The 20,761-nt window shown below is 48.0% G+C and overlaps 1 protein-coding gene across 1 annotated transcript in view; it reads right to left on the bottom strand.

The window, feature by feature from the left end:
- Window positions 1-555: 555 nt before the first annotated feature.
- LOC121835902 overlaps window positions 556-20,761 on the bottom strand; it is a 56,187-nt gene continuing 35,981 nt past the window's right edge. Inside the window, exons 6-7 of the mRNA XM_042290448.1 lie at window positions 9,720-9,818; window positions 556-764 (exon numbers count right to left, since the gene is read on the bottom strand). Of these exons, the coding sequence (XP_042146382.1) occupies window positions 591-764; window positions 9,720-9,818 (273 nt within the window). The 3' untranslated portion in view covers window positions 556-590. The remainder of the gene's footprint in view (window positions 765-9,719; window positions 9,819-20,761) is intronic.

Genomic DNA, 20,761 nt, shown 5'->3' with positions numbered 1-20,761 from the left:
CCAGTCATTTAGTTCTTTTAGAGATTTGTGTATGTCCTTTGTCCCCCCTGTTCCCTTTCTGCATAAAATATTATCACTAATTTTGTCCAACTTTCCTGCACCTTTGCATTAATTACTTTAAGACCATCTTGTGTCATTGAAACTGGAACGAGAATACATTTTGTGTGTTGTCGTTCTACTTTCTGAGGAAACGGCTAGAGAAGCGGTGTTCTCTCTTATATATATCTTCAGTTTTATTCGTATTTAGAAGGTATTTAAGCTTTTTATTATTGGCTATTTCAGCCTCCGATTTCGAGTGATAGAGGAGTGTCCGAGGGATAATCGAAAACGGAGAACAAGGATGATCACGACGACTCGACACGTGGTACGATATTTTCACTCGATTGCCGTATTTCATCTATGGGTTATCCAACATTTTCTTGAAATACGGAAAAATAACGTTAAGGTAACATGTTACAATCTTAGAAATAGAACTGGAACACATTCTTTTCGAACCACTGGAATGAGTTTTCTTTGCTGTTTTGAAGGAACACTGCACTTCCTCAAAGGAGAATGACCTCAGGCGCTAGCGGCTTCTGCTGTGCCTCTTCTCAATGTTTGGGTCTGTCGTTAAGGGGTACATTCGAGAAGAAGCATATGGAAAACGCACATGTCAGTTTGTCGTCGCACATGACCTTGTCCAGTCTGTTTCTGAAGGGATAAGACTTCATGATGCAGCCACACTGGTCGAACGTCACGTTCGTCCGGCACTCTTCCATGCAGAGCTGCGGAGGAGAGTAAGACAAACACATAAACGTTACCCTGTCCGCTTCGATTGTTAGTCTTTTTTTTTTTTTTTGCGTGTTCAGAAAACTTTGAGGAACACAAAATCCCCATAAATTGTCGCAATATTACCTCTAAACGTTCGAATAACGTTAGCAACATTATACGAAATATAGCGCGCCTGCTTTCCCACAAAGCAATCGGGACAGCAAGTCGTTGCAATCTTCAGAGAGAGTTCGGCAAATGACGAGGTTAAAATGTAGCGAGGACATAATGTCGCGAAGAAAAAAAACAGCAAGGACACCACGCCGTTGGAGCACTCGCGGCAGTCAGTTGGAAGCCAAGCATCGAAGAAGGCGGACGTCTAGTCCCATAAATAAAGAACTTGCGAGCGAAAGACGCATGTTTTAATCCTTAGAGAGAAAAAACTAAAAGTCTTCATTGTGACATTGAGCATGATGTACTGGCACGTGCGTCGTGTCATAGCGCAGACTGTCTTCTTAAGTCTAAATATAGGGGCTATTCACTGGCGGCCATAGCTGTGTGCGCGAATGCTGAGCGCGTGCTGATGGTGAGCTTCCACAGTTCTTCTGCACCGTGCGTTCCGCACCATCAAGATTGCCGGTCTTAGCAGCCTATTGATGTGAGCTCTTTCTGAGCATGCGCTCTAAAGAGCACCCACAAATATGGCGTCCAGTGAATACTCCCTTAATTTCGAGCCTCGAGGTTCGGAGAGCTTTCGGAGATTTCGGCAATAGACCGATGTCACCAGCCGGTGTGACTACGCCACCGCTACCGCAGAGCATCGAGGGAAATTTATGGCGAATTCCACTGGGGGTTTTGGAGCGCGCCGGGATCAGTCGACCAGATCCGGATTGGAGCACAAGATCCGAACGGGGTCGCGCCGCCTACGGATCCCCAGTGGAACATGACCACTGCTCCGGGATCGGCGGATGCCTTCCCGTCATTCAACTGCCCGGCAATCCCCTTTTCGCGGCCGCCGCGGTCGTTTCGAAGACGTTTTCGCTACGCGGCGCTAACACGTGTTCGACGCACGAGTGGCAGGAATGGCTCAGGCGCTTCTAGCAAAGATCGCCGGAATGCCCGTAGCGCGGCAAATACCTTCTCTTTAACCATGTTCTTCTCTTCTTCCTGGAAAACGAACCGGCTGTCGAGCAAATGGGTAAGCAAGTGGCCATTACGAATTCTTCTGATCTCGAGACAATCTATTATAGGAGCCCAGCCCGCGACGTGCTTTTTCTTCTTCCGAGGCGAGATGCCCCACGAGAAAAGAAGTCACGTGTGTGCGCCGAGGGCTGGCCCGGCTGGCTTCCGGTTGAATCTGCCGAAATCGTGGGAGCGACTTTTCTCGTGGCGTTTTGGAGCGCGCCGGGATCGACCTTTCCGGAGCGAGCCTCTTTCACGGGCGATCGGGATCGAGACAAACGTGTTCCACTGGTCGTTTTGGATTACCTCCCGCTCCAGATCTCGATCTGGATCCGAGAAAAGTCGCTCCACCGATTTCGGCGGATTCAGCCGGAAGCCAGCCGGGCCAGCCCTCGGCGCACCCACGTGACTTCCTTTCTCGCGGGCATCTCGCCTGATCTCGCCTCAGAAGAAATGGTAATGGCCGCTTGCTTACTCCTTGGCTCGACAGCCGGTTCGTTTTCCAGGAAGGAGAAGAGAAGGGTTTTGCCGTGCTACGGGCATTCCGGCAATCTTTGCTAGACTCTCCTGAGCCATTCCTGCATGCCGCTCGTGCGTCGAACACGTGTTAGCGCCGCGATTGCGAAAACGTTGATGCTTGGAACTTGGAACCAGCCGCTACCAGACACCTGATTTGTTTAAAAAATACCCAGGACGTTTTGGGGCAATGAATCGATCACATAGCAGGCGGTAGACAAGTAGACAGCGTTGAAAAATATTTATTCCACCGATTGTTATGAAGGCCGATGGTGTCGGTGTCGCAGTTTTGAAGCACTGTCAGTTCAGCTCAACACCACGTTACAAAAGACGGTTTGGGGTACTGCCGGTGCTAACGCAATTTCACAGTAGAAATAGGAATTGCATAAAAGAACTGGACAGAATCACTTCACACGGTGGCGTAAATCCCGAACATATATCAGCGATGTCACTTTCCTCGGTTAGGGCTATCTGCTTTGTGAGCGAATGAAGAACATCTCGATAAAATAAAGAGCGGAAAATACTCCCCGTGTCAAGTTTTCTAATTACAGCCACTGGTTGATGTCGTACCGTGGTAATTCCCGGCCCTTCGAACGCACTAGCACTTTGTAGAGTCACATTTCCAGCGATTCCGCGGCGCACACGAACGAAGGTAAACAATCAAGATGGCGGAGTGTTCCCCACCCGGTGTCGTCCTCGCCGTCAGCACGGTGTGACAGGGTCGTCGGAAAACAAATCGGGCAACACTGTTGCCGGGCGGCAGCAACATGTTGCCCGACTGTTGTTGTTGCCGCGATGGGACAGGGTCGCCGGCAACACGACTTCCCCGTGTTGCCGGATAGAGTCGTCCAACTGTCCCCTCAGTGTGACAGGGCCTTTACCCCTTGGCTCGACAGACGGTTCGTTTTCCAGGAAGGAGAAGAGAAGGTTTTGGCCGCGCTACGGGCATTCCGGCAATGAAACACTTCTGCATTCCGGCAATCTTTGCTAGAAGCTCCTGAGCCATTCCTGCCGCTCGTGCGTCGAACACGTCTTAGCGCCGCGATTGCGAAAACGTCTTCGAAACGACCGCGGCGGCCGCGGAAAGGGGATTCCCCGGCAATTGAATGACATGAAGGCAAATGCCGATCCCAGAGCAGCGGTCATGTTCCACGGGGGATCCATCGCCGGCGCGACCCCCGTTCGGATTGTGAGCTCCATTTCGGATCTAGTCAACTGATCCCGGCGCGCTCCAAAACACCCAGTGGAATTCGCCATCGGATCCAGATCGAGATCTGGAGCGGGAGCTAATCCAAAACGACCAGTGAAACATGTCGGTCTCAATCCCGATCGCCCAGTGAAATAGGCTCGCTCCAGAAAAGTCGATCCCGGCGCGCTCCAAAACGACCAGTGGAATTCGCCATTAGTATTTCTGCACGCGCAATAGCCTCGCTGGAGCTCCACGCTTGTGGAGCACGAGACGGCAGGAGCCCTCGCATGCACGGTCGTCTGCTTCCCGCGAACTCAAGTTAGGGCGGTGTGAGGAATACGCCGAACGCTTAGTGAGATGCGTCTATTTTCTGTATCCAATGCTTTGCGGAAAAGTGGCCGCACCAGATTTTTTAAAGTGTTTATGGCGTGCAAGTAGGTTCGCTCCTCGCGCACCTGGTGAGTTTGTTTACACCCCAGAAGAGGCCACGTGCCCCCGACCTCAACCATTGACGTTGCGCTCATGGCTGCCTCGTCATCGCGCCTTCCCTGCGCCTTCTCTATGGGATTGGCGTACACCTCCACTCATACCGGTGCGTCGAAGAGCCATTGGGGAAAATTTGCTCGCCGTGTAGACCTTTCGAACGCTCATCATCCGGGCAAAAACCGCCCAGTCCGTGAGCTGTGGACGCATTCTGACATTCCGCGGAAGGAAGCTACTGCACACCCTCAGAAAGCCTTCCACAGCCCAGTGGAGACAAAAGGAGGGTGTCACCGAAAGCTTAAGGAAGGCAGGGCACTTCTTGCTTCTTGACTGGTCCTTCTCAGGCGCTTCTCATCACGCTGCTTCAAGACACAAAGCATAGACGCGAAATTTTATCCCGTTAAGGTGTATCCACACGACGGACCGGGCCGCGGACCGATTGATCACGTGATGCGCGGCCCGCGGGCCGCCCGGCTGCAATGAGCATCCACACGGCGGACCAAAAGAGCAGACGACAGAGTGAACGGGCCGGTCTAACCCTCGACCTCACAGCTCCGCCAAATGCATGCAGCGAGCTGCTTTGAGGCTATTTGTAAGGAGCGAAGATGGAGGTTGAACGAAAGAGACGTTTGGCCGCGGTGGTCCTGGTGTTGATTATTGAGGACGAGGAGGACTTAAGTGAACCGAAAAGGGCATGCATCTATTGTCCCACAGAGCGGGGAATCGCTCCACGAGCGCGATGAAGTAAAAAGTTGCATCGTCGCACCATGCCGCCATCGTCGTACAACAAAAGGTTCATCTTCTTCGTCTTCAACAGTTGGCGCCAAAAGAACACGACTTTGGATTTGGATTCCAATTCAAACAACAAAAGTCAGCTTGTTGCCAGACTTAGCACTTCAATCCCACTAAAAACGCCGCGGTCCGCCGCCAAGGTCCGGGCGAGAAAAGTCGCTTGGCATTTCTCAGAAGCGCGGGCCGCGGACCGCCGGCGGACCTCGCAAACCGGTGACGTGAGATCACGTGATGCGCGGCCCGCGGACAAAAACAGCAATTTGGTCCGTCGTGTGGATACACCTTTAGTGATCTCGATCCCTCCCAATAAAGTGATTTATTGCAGCTTATGTCCACAGGCATCCGACGCTCCTAGTTGATGGGACCAATAATATACCCCTACAAAAATATGTATGGACGTCCTATGCCCATACTTTTGCCGTTCTATTACCTCTTTGTCCATCCTATGGATTCTTGTAGACAGTTCTTAGACCGTCTATGTACCGCTGGTTTGCCACAGAATGGACACAACAACGCAATAGAGATCTTCGCGAAAGAAAAAGTTTTTCATTCCTTTCTATTTCCGTTCTATGGTCCCGGTGAGTCTATGGTCATCCTATTGCCTCTTTATGGTGTGAGCTATATATTGGTACATTAATAAAGTGATGCCGGGTAGACGTTTTTTTTACGTGTAGCGAGGTGTCCGAGTTAAAGAGTTGTTAATTAAGTTCCGGGTATCAATATGTTACATTGATGTCTGGAGGCATATCCAACCTCAGGGTATACTCGTTGTGGAGATGGAAGTGTTCAGTATGTGCGGGAATAATGTTTATACTTTCTCAGTGGGAGGTAGGTATATGTGGGTCGCTGCGGCCCCCGCATATATTCGCAACTTTCACAACCCATAGGGGGCGCACTGGTGCCTATCAAAATTGCGGTCATCTGGATGATCGTCGTTAAAAAGCGGTATACTAGGCTGGGTCTGCGCGCGACGCGTAAGTAATTGTAGTTTTGCTACATACGCGCAGTGTCAGAGACTTACTTTATGTTTTTTTTTTTCACGTCAGGAAAGTGTAGGCAAGTCATTTTATTATGAGGCCAATCATCCAGGAGCGAGGGAGTGCGATTCTCACACCGCGGTACCACCATCGCTTAAAGTGGCTTCTCGATGGACACCGTAGGGACTCCGTGCAGACCCTGTATGGCTTCTCTGCAGACTCCATAAGGAGCCCGTGTAGACCCCGTATGGCTTCCCTGTGGACCCTGTATGGCTTCCCTGTGAACCCCATAGGTACTCCCTATTGGCTAGGAGATCGAACTATAGGGGGCGCTCTGACCCGTTTGTTTTCCCCACGCTCGGTGTTTACTCAACACAAGGCCTGTGCACATGCCGACAGGCCTTATGGGCAGGTCCATGTCATCTTCTACAATAGAGCGCGGGGCACAGCTTAATGTAAAAAATACTAACAATCGACGAAGCGACGTTAAGTGCCGGATCTATCCTCGGAGAATGCGAGCTTGACCCACTTCGGCTTTTGTGCTTAGCTGGGACCGTGAATGCTGCATTGTTCATGCAGGCCGTAGTGGAAACAAAAGAGCCCCTCCTCCCCCTCACCGGAGAACACGAACTCCAGCCGAACGCTGACGCCGCGTTCGGTTATGTCGGCCGAGCGCTGCGTCATTGTATTTGTTGTCCCCATCCGTGTAGTTGTCAAGTTAACCGCTTGGAGCGTCACGGTCTGTCCTCCTCCCCAATAGACCTTGTATGGCTTCTTCGCAGACCCCTAAGGACCCTACGCTCTTTAAAATGACTTTTACAAAGCACGTTTTTTCGTAAAAACAAATGGTAAAAAGCTCTTTTTGTAGAAACCTTTTTTGGAGATCAGTACAAAATGACAAGAGCGTGATGTTTGCATACACTTTTAGCCTACATGGTTTTGCGGCACAATTAATATATTTTTTTTTTTTTTTGTACAGCCATGCCTCACCGGCGACTTCAGGTAGCGCGTCCCGACTTGGGTGCGTCCTAACTTCGGTGGCGATTCGCGGCACGTCCGCTTGGGAGACGGAGGTTGGCATTCTGAAACCCCTCTTCTACCGTACATGTTTCGGCGCCAAAGTGGCCGATTAAAGCCAAAGCAGAACAGTCACATGCTGTCGAATATCGATAGTCCCAAACCAACACACGCAGTCGTGCAGTTATCCGAGTGGCCGCTGCGGGTGGAATGGTGGCGTCGCGATCGCGATTAGTTTGGTTTTTGAGTACAGATCGGTGCCGCTTTTTCAGAGCAAGCTCTTTAGCAGTTTCCCAAATATTTTTAATGCGAAAGCATTAGTTGTCCAATGGAGCGAGCCGACGTCATGAGCTTTCAAACCGCGCCAAACGGCACCTTAAATACTTTCTCCAAGTGAATCCAGCTCCCAGCTATGAAACCACGCGAAAAGCCTATCCAAACGGCACCTATATACTTCGTCTCACCCTAAGATGGACTAAAGCCCAAAGCTACGGACTGCCGGAACCAATCACGATCCACTTAGAAATTGTGCGGTATTTCGCTTCAATGACCATATCGGTGCCCGCGCCTCGAATCACTGATGAGGGCACTGGTGGACAGTGGTTCGAATCGAAAATCACTGAGTGACTCAACAATTTTACATCGCAAAGAAAGCCACAACATATAGGCTCTTTGCAGCGTCAAAGCTATAGAAATGATGCGGCGCTTTTGGATTAGCGCATTCTTCGTCCACTCCTAGTCAATGTTAAGCGTGTTATAGTATAGCGTGGAACGTGATTGGACCTGGCGGCCCGTGGCTTTGGCCTTTAGTTCATCGTAGGATGAGACAAGGTATAGCACCACGAGTCACGACCGGTTTTATAGGGCGACCAGGTTACCCGAGGCAGCGCGAGCGCGCCGCATTTGCTTTTGCTTATTTAGTACTTTCGCTAGTTCGCTAAACCGCCACCGCGTTTTCTGGCGCTTTAGCTTAACACACTAGCACACGCTTTCGCGTGTGTATCTTTGTGTGTCCGCTCCACGACCGACGACGTTTTGAGGATAATCGGCTGTATTTTAAGGATTTTTCTCATCGTTATTGCGATTGTATGTTCGGTAAAGAGGTATACAAGCTCATCTAGATCGCATTCTTCTCTGGTAAAAAGATAAAAACTTCCTCTAAACTTCAACCAAATGCGCTACCACGCACATCACTGCCTCGCGCCAACCTTCGACCCCTCCAACACTTTTCCTGAGCCGAGTTGAGATCCCAAGAACAACGCATATCCACCTCCTAGGTGTCATCATCGACCAGCATTTCGATTTCCATCGCTATGTCCAAAAGGTTGTTTCCGGGGAAAGGTGACTCCTTGGCTTCGTCATTCGGTCTACAAGAAGAGCCAGTCCCGATCGGGCCAGATTGCTGTTCACAGCACTGGTGTCGCCCATCCTGGAGTTTTGCTGCTCGGTGTGGGATTCGGCGACCCGGCAACTTGCCGCTTCCCTTGAGTAGGTGCAACGTCGCGCTTCCTACTTTATTATGAGGCGCCAACTTGGCCCCCGAACACCATCCTATCGAGCACTGCACCTCCTCCATTCATTCGGCAGGGACCCGCTTTAAAATCGACGTCAAGTAGCGACCACGTGACTCCTAGCCACTTGTCTGCTACCGGACTCCTCGCTTCCTTTTGCCTCCTCCCTGCGGCGTACTCGCACTGGTGAACTGCAGCCCCTTTTAAACCGTACGCTTCGTCACTAGAACTCCTTCGCAACCCGTGCAGTGTAACTTTGGAGGTCCCCCCCCTCCTCCCCACGCCAGTCACCAGTTCACAACCAATCGACAGTGTCTCACTTCGAACATTCACCAAGAGCGTCACGCACACCTGCGAAGAACCTAACTCGATTTGTGTTCTCTCACAACTCACGGACACTTTTCATTTATGTACCGGCTTTTGTTATTTTTTTTTTTCTTTTCTTTTTCTGGCCTAGAGGCACTATGGACCCCTTGGTATGGGCTAAAGCCCGCTCACAGTTTCATTACCCTCCTGGGTTGAACCAATAAACAAACAAGCAGACAAACAACCTGTGATGTGGATAATCACTTTCCCTGAACCTTTGCCTCACGGTTGAAAGTGCACAGTCATGCAGGTATGAAATAGCTCCTGGCGAGTAGGCGTTTTTTTTTTCTTCTGAGGAACCTTTGGTTGGTGGCTTAGGTTCGAATTAATGCTGACGTCAGCCTCGTCCATGAAGCAGACAGACGGTCGCCCATCAACGGTAAGAAACCGCCGTTATCATCTGTGAGTTTGCCACTGCGGTCTCACCAACGGTAAGAAACCGCCGTTATCATCTGTGTGTTTGCCACTGTGGTCTCATCGAAAGGAGGAAATTTGGGAAAACATTTAAGATCGGTGATAGCTCGTGATAGGGCGACATGGCAGAAACAAATAAAAAATAACTCAGCATTGTTTATACAACGCTTTGGTCTTTTTGTTGCACTGCTAATCCGGTGCGGCTTTCTCGAAACAGCGCCTCAGTTGAGACCGATTTCAAAAAGCACTGTCAATGTTGGAATGCGCGAGAGCACGAGACGCGATTTAAGATTGAGGGCGTGATTGAGCGCTACCTTTGACAGCGCTTTTGGTGTTGAGCTAGGGCGGCGCCTAGCGGAACACCCGGTCCCTCCAAGCCGTTCACGTGATATTTCTTGGCCTGTGCGCTCCCATAGGGAAACGCGGAGTGATTTGGTCGCCCCTAATAAAGCCGGTCGTGACTAGGACTAGCACGCCTCCGGGTCTACGGAAGTGAAACAAAAGAAGACGGATTGGTGTACGTACTGCCTGGGTCATGTAGGCGTCGTAAAAGCGATGCTTGCCGAAGCTTCTGTAGTCCACGCACTTGGTGTCGTATGGAGCTGGAAGTGCCACGTTGCCTCTCTGCAACCAGATCGAGGCAGTTTCGATCACCGAGTCATGACTACTCCCCTCACCCAAAGTTCGTCCCCTCTCTAGGTGCATGCTTTCGCCTTCACGAGATTTCTAGTAAATACACGGTACTTCACCTAAGACAGACGTTTCTAAGGACAAAAAGAGCACTCCAGATAATGGAATTATTCCTTCGTTATGCCGTTATTCACCGTAGAGGACATTAAAACGCGAAAACTGATCACCTATATTCTAGTAATAAACCGTTTAAATATTCGCCCTAGCGGGCGTATTTGGATTGGAGATTTGTTGCCCGTTGTCAAAGAGCCCATAGCAATTGTTAGATTAGGCTGAAGTAAATTTCGCGCTGTTCCGTGGCGAAGTTAGATTTAAAAAGAAAGATTTAGGTACACGTAAGCATTCCTTATGAGTTGTGAATGCGAAAAGATGCAAGCCGCTTGTCCGCTCCCTTTTTCATCTGCTGCGCACTTTTCGTCGCTGGTCGGCGCGTGTGCTCCCCTGGTGACCTTGGACGCTCCGCGCTGAGGGACACGCAGCGCCATGGGGTGAGTATAGTCGTGGAAACTGACGAGCGCAGCGGCCAATAGGAGCCCAGTCGACGCGCGCCAGCCAATGGAACTGAAGGAAACTATCTGCCGTTTTCGCGCTTCAGACTGATGACGTCAGCTCGCTCCATGAGACAGTTAATGCTTTCGCATTAAAAAAAAAAGGCTGAAGTATGCGGCGCTCTGTTCAGTGGCAAATTTAAAGGGATTGTCCGATAAAATGTTGTCTTTCAAAAACAACTATATCACGTCATTGCTTTTAGGAATATAATCCGTGTAATATCCGCATTTTTCATTTTACGCCGCACAAGTAATCACATTTTAAGGAAAGCTCAGCTGCTTAGACTGCACCTGCAAAATAGAGAGCGTTTTTGTTGGCAACCGCGGAAGCTCTGACGTAACACCAGGAAAAGAGAGCCACCTCAGGTTCTGACTCCTGTCTCAGTAAAAGAACTTCGTTCTAAGAAAAACAGCATTTACGGATTTGAGGGAAGCTTAATTCGTCGAGGATAATCTTTGTATGCGCCATGAACCATGTTGATCAAAACCGGGAATAAGTCAACGCCCGCGACTCGGACGTTACCATTTCTCTTGTGACGTCACGACACGATCAGCCATGCACATTTGCGAAACTTGGCGTTATTTCATTTTGATGCTCATAATTTATTTAACAAATATTGGAGTGTCTTTTAATGAAATAAATATCACTATTACCATAGGAAAGGAGAGGACGTAACTCAAATCCCCAACCAGGACACCCCTAGCGGCAAAGAGATAATTTCCATCGGTAGGTACGTTTTAGCCGCTGGACTCAGATTACATTCGCTCAGGTCTTGCGCCACGGAAAAAAGCTTGCGGATTTTGTGAGGACCTTAAATCCCGCCCTAATAATGACAGGCACGCTAGGCCGGTGAAGTTTGTCAACACTGCTTTTTGACGAGTAGGCGGCTACAACCACTAGATGCAAGCGAACAATCTGAGAACTTACCATGATTATTTTAACCCGAGACTGGAGTGTCTTTTAATGAAACAAATACCACAGATCACTATAGGAAAGGAGTGAACATATTTCAAGCCCCGACTAGGGCGCCCCTAGCGCGTGACCTTGAAAAACAGGATGTTCGGTGCTTTTATGGTTGCTGTCACTGATCTCTATTGTAGTAGGCTGGATCGCGGAGCTCGGCCTCGGCAGCTAATGCCGAGTGTCATCACCGGCGGCCATTGATTAACACCACCAAATGCATGGGCCTCTATGAGGAAAAACAAGAAAAAGTGCCGTTCCCCCCCATTTATAAGCTGTTGTCGGCACTGAAACGTCTTGGCTGCTTTTCGATAAGCCCGTCAAATAGCTTGCGTACAAACACTATAACTGACAGCCCTCGCAGTTCTTATAAATAAATATTTTGTGGCCGAGAGCGACTCCGCTGGGTGAGAAATGTTGTGCAGCTCAATTAAACAAAAGTTACCTAGAGTTACCGCGGAGTCGGTGGTGGTTTCGTTGAGTGGGGTTTAGCAGACGACAAGCTCGAAGGCTTTGCTACGCGGAGTTCGCTCACTCCCGGAAAGCCGCTGTCGAGATGAAACCCCTTTGTCATTCTTCAACTTCTGGGCTTCCGCGAGGACGGTCTCATGGACGGCAAGTTTCTTTGTTTACTCCACTACGAGAGCAAGCTTGCCAGCTCTGCCCATTCAGCCGTAGGTGCTCCGGTACGTTTGATCTTTTTTTTTAATCGGCGTCCGAACGTTTGACCAAGTACCGATTCGATCTCCAAACGCCCGACATGAGAATCGCAGCACACTATAAAATACTCGCCTTCGAGCACAGCGTACATGCTTCATTATTTTTACTTTTGTGCGTTTCTCCTATAGACTTGCGTGTACTGCCTGGTGTCAAGCAATGGCCGCCGGTGGCGACACCGACAGGCTGCCGATCCACGGTCCAGCATACTACGATAAAGATCAGTGGTGGCTGTAGTTTTGTATATAAGGAGGTTGGTTGATTAAATGTATTACCCGAGCTGGAGACGCTGTCTACCCCTGTTACTTTCCCTTCAACTGTAAAACACATTCCTCCTTCTGCCCCAGTCTCGGGTTAAAATAATCATGGTAAACGTCTAGCAGCTGGAATGCTCACTGGCCATAATTTCGTTACTTAGAGAGCCTCTATTAAATAATTTGTAGCTCCTCGATCAAGGTCCCGTGGTTTCTGGGCTGCGTTTGCAGTACGAGCTCCAGGTGACGAAGGCGTTGGTCATCCATTGGCAGCGGTGGCGGCAGAGGGAACGCAAGACTAAATCTACCGATATACATTCCAGGCCGCTTTTCATCGACTGAGGGCTGGTGTTGGACGACAACGACGCTGCAGTTTCCAGGCTGCTTTTCATCGACTGAGGGCACGTGTTGGACGACAACAACGCTGCAGTTTCCATCCAGCCCTGGACACAACGAACAACACGCCGCAAGGGGACCGCCGATAAAAAGGACTGCGTTCCAACGACTCGGCACATTGGCAGCGGTGGCGGCAGAGGGAACGCAAGACTAAATCTACCGATATACATTCCAGGTTGGATATCACTGTTTACTATTACATTTCGTGTTCAACTGAGCTGTTTTGTTGCTGCTGCTGCCACATTGTAAATTTCTGAGCTTTCAATCCTGTCTTTTTGTGCAGTTATATCACAGCGTTGTTTTTAGCCAATAGAAGTGTTTTGTGCTATGGCTGACGGCTGTGTGTGTTGTGATGAGCCGTATGACAAGGATAATGTAATGCAATGCACAGAATGCACTTATTCTTATCACCTGGGAGCTTGTTCCGGTGTCTCCGAATCGACATTTAAAACAAAAGGTGCTACTTGGCATAATTCGTGGCGCTGCCAAACGTGTAGAACAGCCAAGTTAAGGAGCAGCCAAAGCAAGCCAGAGCCAAAACAAAAGTCAGAGAAGATCGACGTGACCACCATACTCGTTGGCGTAAACGAAAAACTAGAGTTTCTAATGGGGTCAAAAGAGTCTGTCACGGCTCTTGAACAGTCTGTAAGCATGATGTCGGCAAAATATGACGAAGTTCTCAAGCATATGCGTCAGCACGACGGTGACATAAAAAGTTTGAAAAACAGAGTAACAAGTATCGAAAACCGTGAAAGGGAGACAAATGCGCCACAGATCGCCCAAGACATGAATGCGCTAGAGTGGCAAACCAGAAAAATGAACCTTGAAGTGCATGGAATCCCGGTTTCTGAGCATGAAGATTTGATGGGAAAGCTGAACCTGGTGGCAGAAAAACTGGAGGTGCCCGTACTAGCAGAAACTGATATTGCAGCCTTGCACAGATTGCCAGCTCGACCCGATAAAGTACCTTGTATAATCGTTCGTTTCGCAAGACAGGCCACACGCGATCAGTGGCTTGACAAAAGAAGGAAACTTAATCGCACAGATGAGGACTGTTATATCCTCGAGAACATGACAAGACAAGACCGTGCTCTGCTCTCAGGAACAAAGGAATGGGCGAAGGAAAATGGCTACCGGTATTCATGGCACCGAAATGGAAAAATTTTTTTGAGGCGGAGGGACGGAGAAAGAGTGATTCTTGTGAAATGCGAGATGGACTTGCAAACCTTGAAGTGAACTATGCTACTGTTCCTGCCAGTTGCTTATCCTTAACGTACTTATGTCAGAACAAAACCTGTTTACTGCTTCTGAGCTGAAGGCTCACCTTGAAAAAGACCACTGCAAATCGTTCAATTGTTTTCATTTAAATACGCGATCTGCTCGAAATAAAACTGTTGAGCTTGGTCTCCTCTTTGACGAATTCAATTTTTTATTTGATGTTATTATGTTTACGGAAACGTGGCATTCTAATGAAAGTGACGTTTTCAGTCTACCGGACTATAATGGATACTATTTGAACAGAACAATTGGACGCGGGGGGGGGGGGGGTGTCATTAATGCTGAGAAATAATATGTGTGGTGAAAAAATAGAAGAGTACTCATGTGTCAGTCGAGATTACGAAGTGCTGTCCTTGCTGGTTGATAAAATTATTATCTCCGTAATCTATAGGCCGCCGGATGGAAACGTGGTATCTTTCTTTCATTTTTTAGAAACTTACTTTAGATTTGCAACCGAGAATGGATATGATATTATTTTGGGAGGAGATCTTAATCTTAACATGCTGCAGGATATACCTAATAAAATACAACTAGAACTGTTACTAAACAGTAGTGGTTGTATAAACGTAATTACATCGCCTACACGAATCACGACAGAATCCTCAACATTACTCGACTTATTTATAACAAATTTTGACTTAGCTAATCTAAAATCGGGGATAATTAGCACGGACATCAGTGACCATCAGGGTATATTTCTTTCTGTGGAGAAAAGAAAAGCCAAAACTACGAGGAACCAATTTCGTGGATCCTTTCAGAATATTACAGAAAGCAGCCTTTGTGAATTTAGATCAACACTTTCAGAGCTCGACTGGAATGAGGTTTACGATGAACTAGACGCTGATGAAGCGTACAACTTGTTCTTAAACAAATTTCAGCGCACATATAAAGAGTGTTTTCCCAATAAGCCTGTTAGGTTGTCGAAAAAGAGTCGTAAGCCCTGGGTATCTCAGGAACTTCGAATAAAAATTAATAAAAAAATGCTTTATATAAACTATTCATTGTAACAAGGGACCCTGAAAACCTTAAATCTTTTAAAATATACCGTAATAGACTTACAAAAGAACTAAAGAATGCTAGAGCAAGGTATTTTAGCAATTACTTTCTGTCTTCTGTAATGCGAACTGACGTGACATGGAAAAAACTAAACAATGTTTTAAACCGTTCCCATGGTACAAAGCAAATTGAAAAACTTTATCTTAATGGCATAGAATTAACAGAACGACCACTAGCAAATGCCTTTAATGATTATTTTGTAAACTTAGTTAGAGAAACCCCTAACGAAAACGCTTGCGCATATATTCAGCGTGGAAATGTGAGCTCGATCTTTCTTGAGCCTGCTGTAGAAATGGAAGTGACGAGGACATTTCAATCGCTAAAAAACAGTACAAGCTGCGACCCCGACGACCTGCAGATAAGTCCCATAAAATATGTTATAGATCTCATATCTCCCGTTTTGACCCATATCTTTAATTTGTGCTTACAGCACGGGGTATTTCCTAAAAGAATGCAGATTGCAAAGGTTAGTGTTTTGTTTAAAGAGGGTGATAGGAATGACATTGGCAGCTACAGGCCGATTTCAATATTATCAGTCTTTTCGAAAGGGCTAGAAAAAATTCTCCATTCACGCCTAGTGAATTTTTCTGATAAGCATGATATAATCACTTCGTCACAATTTGGATTTCGCAAAAACCGATCTACGGAACTTGCACTTTTAGAACAAAAAGATTACATTTTGCGCAGTTTTGAAGATAAAAAGATGACACTCGGAATTTTCATCGACTTCAGCAAAGCATTCGATCATTTAAATCACAATCTATTAATCAGAAAGCTGGAATTGTACGGATTTCGTGGTTATGCCTCAACTTTAATTACGTCATACCTATCACATCGAAAACAATATGTTCACATTAACGGCTTCTGTTCTGATGTAAAACCAATCTTATCCGGTGTTCCGCAGGGGAGTATCTTGGGACCTTTTTTGTTTAACCTGTATGTGAATGATATTGTAAACGTAAACTCAGATATTAAATATATAATCTATGCTGACGACACGAGCTTATTTTTTCAGGCAACTTCTGCGACGAATTAGTAATCAAAGCAAATAACTCTCAAGGACCTGGTTACCTGGAGTAGTTCTAATTCCTTAAAAATTAATGAGAGCAAAACAAAAGCAATCTTATTTCGTCCAAGAAATAAGAATAATAATATTACCAGCGATATCATTCTAAATTCAAAAATAATAGAAGTTATTTCTAGTTTTAAAACGCTTGGTGTCATTTTCACAGATCGAATGAGATGGGACGAGCATGTGAATTATGTATTGGTAAAGCTGTCACGCGTGGTTGGCGCGATATACCGTCACCGCCATATTTTGCCAAAACTTGTAAAATTACTAGTTTATAATTCATTATTTCTTTCCCAAGTGAACTATTGCCATCTAGTCTGGGGAAATACAACAAATGCTAATTTAAATAAAATACTTGTCCTTCAAAAAAGGTTTTTAAGAAACATTTGTAATGTTCCATATGACCATCCTAGTGCGCCTCTTTTTAAAAGCCTGAGTCTGATGCCTGTAATGTGTCTCTATCAATATCGACTGTGTATAACCTATAAATCACACGTAGAAAAAAATGCTCATAAATTTCTGGAACTTGTGTCCCTAACACCTGAATTGACCGCATATCCCACCCGTAACACGGAGTACTGGATGCTACAAAAATACAAAGCGACATATGGCGAGCAAATGACATCATGTACACCACCTAGACTACTTAACCTTCTCCACACCGAAAACATCCACCCTCTTACCATGTCATTTAAAGACCTTCGAGCATTCTTTTCTTCTAATATGAGTGTGTAGCAAATGTATAATATTTACCTTTTGGACAATTACTAACATAAATGTATTACCTTACTTTGTTGATTTGAACTGTGCTTTGCGTGTATGTATTCTTTTTCTGTGAACATCCTTTACATGAATTTTTGTCTTTTTTGTTTTGTTTTCTGTGCCACTGCTGCCAAATGTGAGGATGGAGGGCCGAGGACTTGTCAAGCTGCATCATGCAGCTTTTTTCCTCGGTCTCCCTCCGTCATACACTTTTGACGGAAAATAAAACATATTATTATTATTATTATTATTATTATTATTATTATTATTATTATTATTATTATTATTATTATTATCCGCGAGCGTCTCCGCCTTTCCGCCTGCTTTCCTCCACGCGATAACGCTGCGCATCCGCTCTTGCTACCAATCCCCGATGGAGGCGTCCGCCATTAAACTGCTGACGCTCCCTATGGTTTGAGTTAGACCCTCTCTACAATCTGGGCTCTCTACGAACAATAGGCGACAGACGCGACGCCGCTGCTGTGCCCCTTTTCTATATTTATGCCCTCTCTACGTGGCCAGCGCAAAACCTTAGTAGAGAGTTCTAGCAGATCGTTTTTTCGCCCCGATAACGATACCTCCTCTCCCCTCCGGCGGCTTTGGGCATGCATTGTATCGTTATCGGGTGTCGTTATCGGGGCGAAAAAACGATCTACTAAAACTCTCTAGTAACTCCCGGATAATATCGGACGATTGACTCCGTAAGTGATGACGGCACAACATGGCGCTCCGCTCCAAACAAACCGTTGCTGGGGCCGTTGTAATGGACAAACGTGAGGCTAAAACTTGTCCAATTAAAAAAGTAAATAATTGCTTCTATGCATCGTGTCATCTCAATATAAAATGATGAAGACTTTTCGATCGTCTCAGTACCATAACGCGATGACAAAAGCCCGTAATATGTTTCACAACCTGCTTTGCCTTGAGAGCAAAAGGCACAGTGACTTCGCGGGTTCGATGGTTCATTCTGTGGCAGTACACGACCGCGTTGAATGAGGTTGGTGACGATCGACGAAACTTCTATTCTCTGGGTAAACTTTCTGCGGGATTTTTGGAAGCGAAGAGTGCCCGAGCACAGCTTTGGTCGACGCACCAGGTGCGCGTACGCCTTCCCGTGGTTAGAGTGAATTAGAGGGGATGAGTGGGGCCCCCGGGGTGCTATTTCTGAAGCTCCGCACGTAGAAAAAGTGTTAGAGGGCGCTGCAAGCGGACAGGCTTGAATTTGCCTAAACAAGGAGTAAACAAGCGCTGCAATATAAGCTCAACGTTGACGTTGAGCTTATATGTGTCGACGTTGACATCGACGTCGTTGTCAAACGCGCAGATAATTTTGACACAGGATGTAGGATGTCCTGCTCTTGACACAGGACGCAGGGTACTTTGACACAGGACACAGGATGAAAGATGTCCTGTTCCCGTCCTCGTCCTCTCTGTTTTATACTTTCAAGTTTTGTATCTATTTTATGAGCCGTTTTTATGCAAAAAAAGAGTTGCGTTCAAACGCCTCGCTCGACCGGCACGCAGGTCAAGGTCATAAAACCAATAGAGCCCGGGCTATGTTTTTATACAACCTAGACGTCAGGCGTCACGTCAGTATATAACGTCACAGCTACCTGACGTGTCGTCATAACGCCATGCGAGATCACGACGACGCCCAGATGTCAACGTCGTCGTCGACGTTGACAACGCGCGTTAAACGACATCAAGACTGCGTTTTGACGTCACATCGCGTCGACAACGACGTCGATGACAACGTTGATGTTGACGACGACGACGCAGACGTCATGCGAAGTCAAGAGGACGGCGCCCTTGTCAACGTGACATGGTAAAGACGCTTGGCGTCAGGTCGTCGACGTCTTTGTCGACATGACAAAACTTGACGTCACGACGACGTGCAGACTACTTCACGACGTCATCGTCGACGACGACAACGACGTTACAGAACATCAGGACTTCGTCGTGACGGCGCGTCTACGTTGATGTTGACAAAGGCGACGACGTTACACGACGTCAAGGTTTCGTCGTGACATCGTTGTGACGTCACGTTGATGTCGACCTAGATGATGACGTTACGCGACATTAAAACGACGTTAACGCTGACGTAATGGGACGATAGGACGACATTAACGTGACGTCATAGCGACATTTGACGTTGCGTGGGGCGTCAACGACCACGTCGACGTCCTCCTCGACGCGGCGCGACGTTACTACCGCGTTACAGGGGTGACTTGATGTCGCATAACAGCGCCGTCCTTGACGTGACGCGGCGTGCGGCACGACAGCGAACGACGACGACGACGTCACGACAAAAATCCAAGCGAACCAAGCCACTTCGATCGCAGCGTCACCACTCCAACCTTCCACATTCTGAGCTTCAACTGAAAACATCCGTAAAGCCTGTAGCTCGCCGCACTCAATCATTTCTAGTTCGGTGTACCGTGGGGCTCGCTTTCGCAATATTTTGAGAAAGGAAAACACAGCCTAATAGGCCGAATTGCGTATGACGACGACATGAAGTGTATCGAGGTCGAAGTGAAGGCCAGCACATGTTTCAAGGACTTCTGACACCACAATTGCTTCAATGAACATCTCTGTGACCAAGCGAACTGTCCGTTACAGATATAAACTGTCGCAGATCAAACTGATCGACAAGCGTAAGAGAGGAAATAAAAATTTAATCGGCGAACATGTGCCTAGAAACAAAAGGAAGGATGAGCATTGACGGCGGAAGCAGGGCGACGATGCGTCGGCGTGACAGCTGGCTGTGAGTCGGCAAGGCCGCGCTCTTTATCTATGACACTTGATATATGAAACATTCGACCTACAATGTACTTTAGTGAGCTAGGGTGAGAGCATACCTCGGCAAACCTCACTCATGAGGGCCCTCACTCACCCTCACTCACCCTCATCTTCACAGGTGAGGTGAGGGTGAGTGAGTTTCTGAACCAGGAAAATTCATGAGTGTGAGGGTGAGTGAGGGCCGTGAGGGTGAGTGAGGGCCGTGAGGGCCGTGAGGGCTGTGAGGGCGGTGAGGGCCGTGAGGGCCGTGAGGGCCGTGAGGGCCGTGAGGGCCGTGAGGGCGGTGAGGGCCGTGAGGGCGGTGAGGGCCGTGAGGGCCGTGAGGGCCGTGAGGGCCGTGAGGGCCGTGAGGGCCGTTAGGGCCGTGAGGGCCATGCAACTCGGAGCAATTCGAATGCGTTTGAAGCGGCTGCATCCAATCAGGGACGCAAAATTTTCACGTGATACCTCGTGCCGGTGATGATGACACCGAAAGACTTGGTTCTGGTTTGAAATCGATCGTTTTTTTTTGGAAATAAACTATTTCAGAAAGGTGCATTAGTATTCTTAACGAGATTTAAATGCATGAAAACACGTTTATAACGCGTAATTGTGTCTAAATAGTGCAAGAAAAATAAAATTTTATGATGACGATGGCAAATTGCAGCAATTCGTTGCTGCGTGTGATCGCGGGCGGCCTGTGTTGCTGGTGTTGCGACGTAAAGTTTCTGGGCGAAATTGCCCCATCTGAAGCTGGCCTGAGTGGCGTGAGGGCCATCAGTGCGTGAGGGGCGTGAGGGGTGTGAGGGCCGCAAGGGCGGTGAGGCGCGTGAGGGCGGTGAGTGGCGTGAGGGCGGTGAGTGGCGTGAGGGCCGTGAGGGCGGTGAGGGCGGTGAGTGGCGTGAGGGCTATGAGTGTGTGAGGGCCGTGAGGGCGGTGAGGGCCGTGAGGGCCGTGAGGGCGGTGAGGGCGGTGAGGGCCGTGAGGGCGGTGAGGGCCGTGAGGGCGGTGAGTGGCGTGAGGGCCATGAGTGAGTGAGGGGCGTGAGGGCCGTG

This window comes from Ixodes scapularis, unplaced genomic scaffold (genome assembly GCF_016920785.2).
Source record: "Ixodes scapularis isolate PalLabHiFi unplaced genomic scaffold, ASM1692078v2 PGA_scaffold1__304_contigs__length_218370807, whole genome shotgun sequence".
Classification (NCBI taxonomy): domain Eukaryota; kingdom Metazoa; phylum Arthropoda; class Arachnida; order Ixodida; family Ixodidae; genus Ixodes; species Ixodes scapularis.
This window is presented reverse-complemented; position numbering and strand designations above follow the sequence as displayed.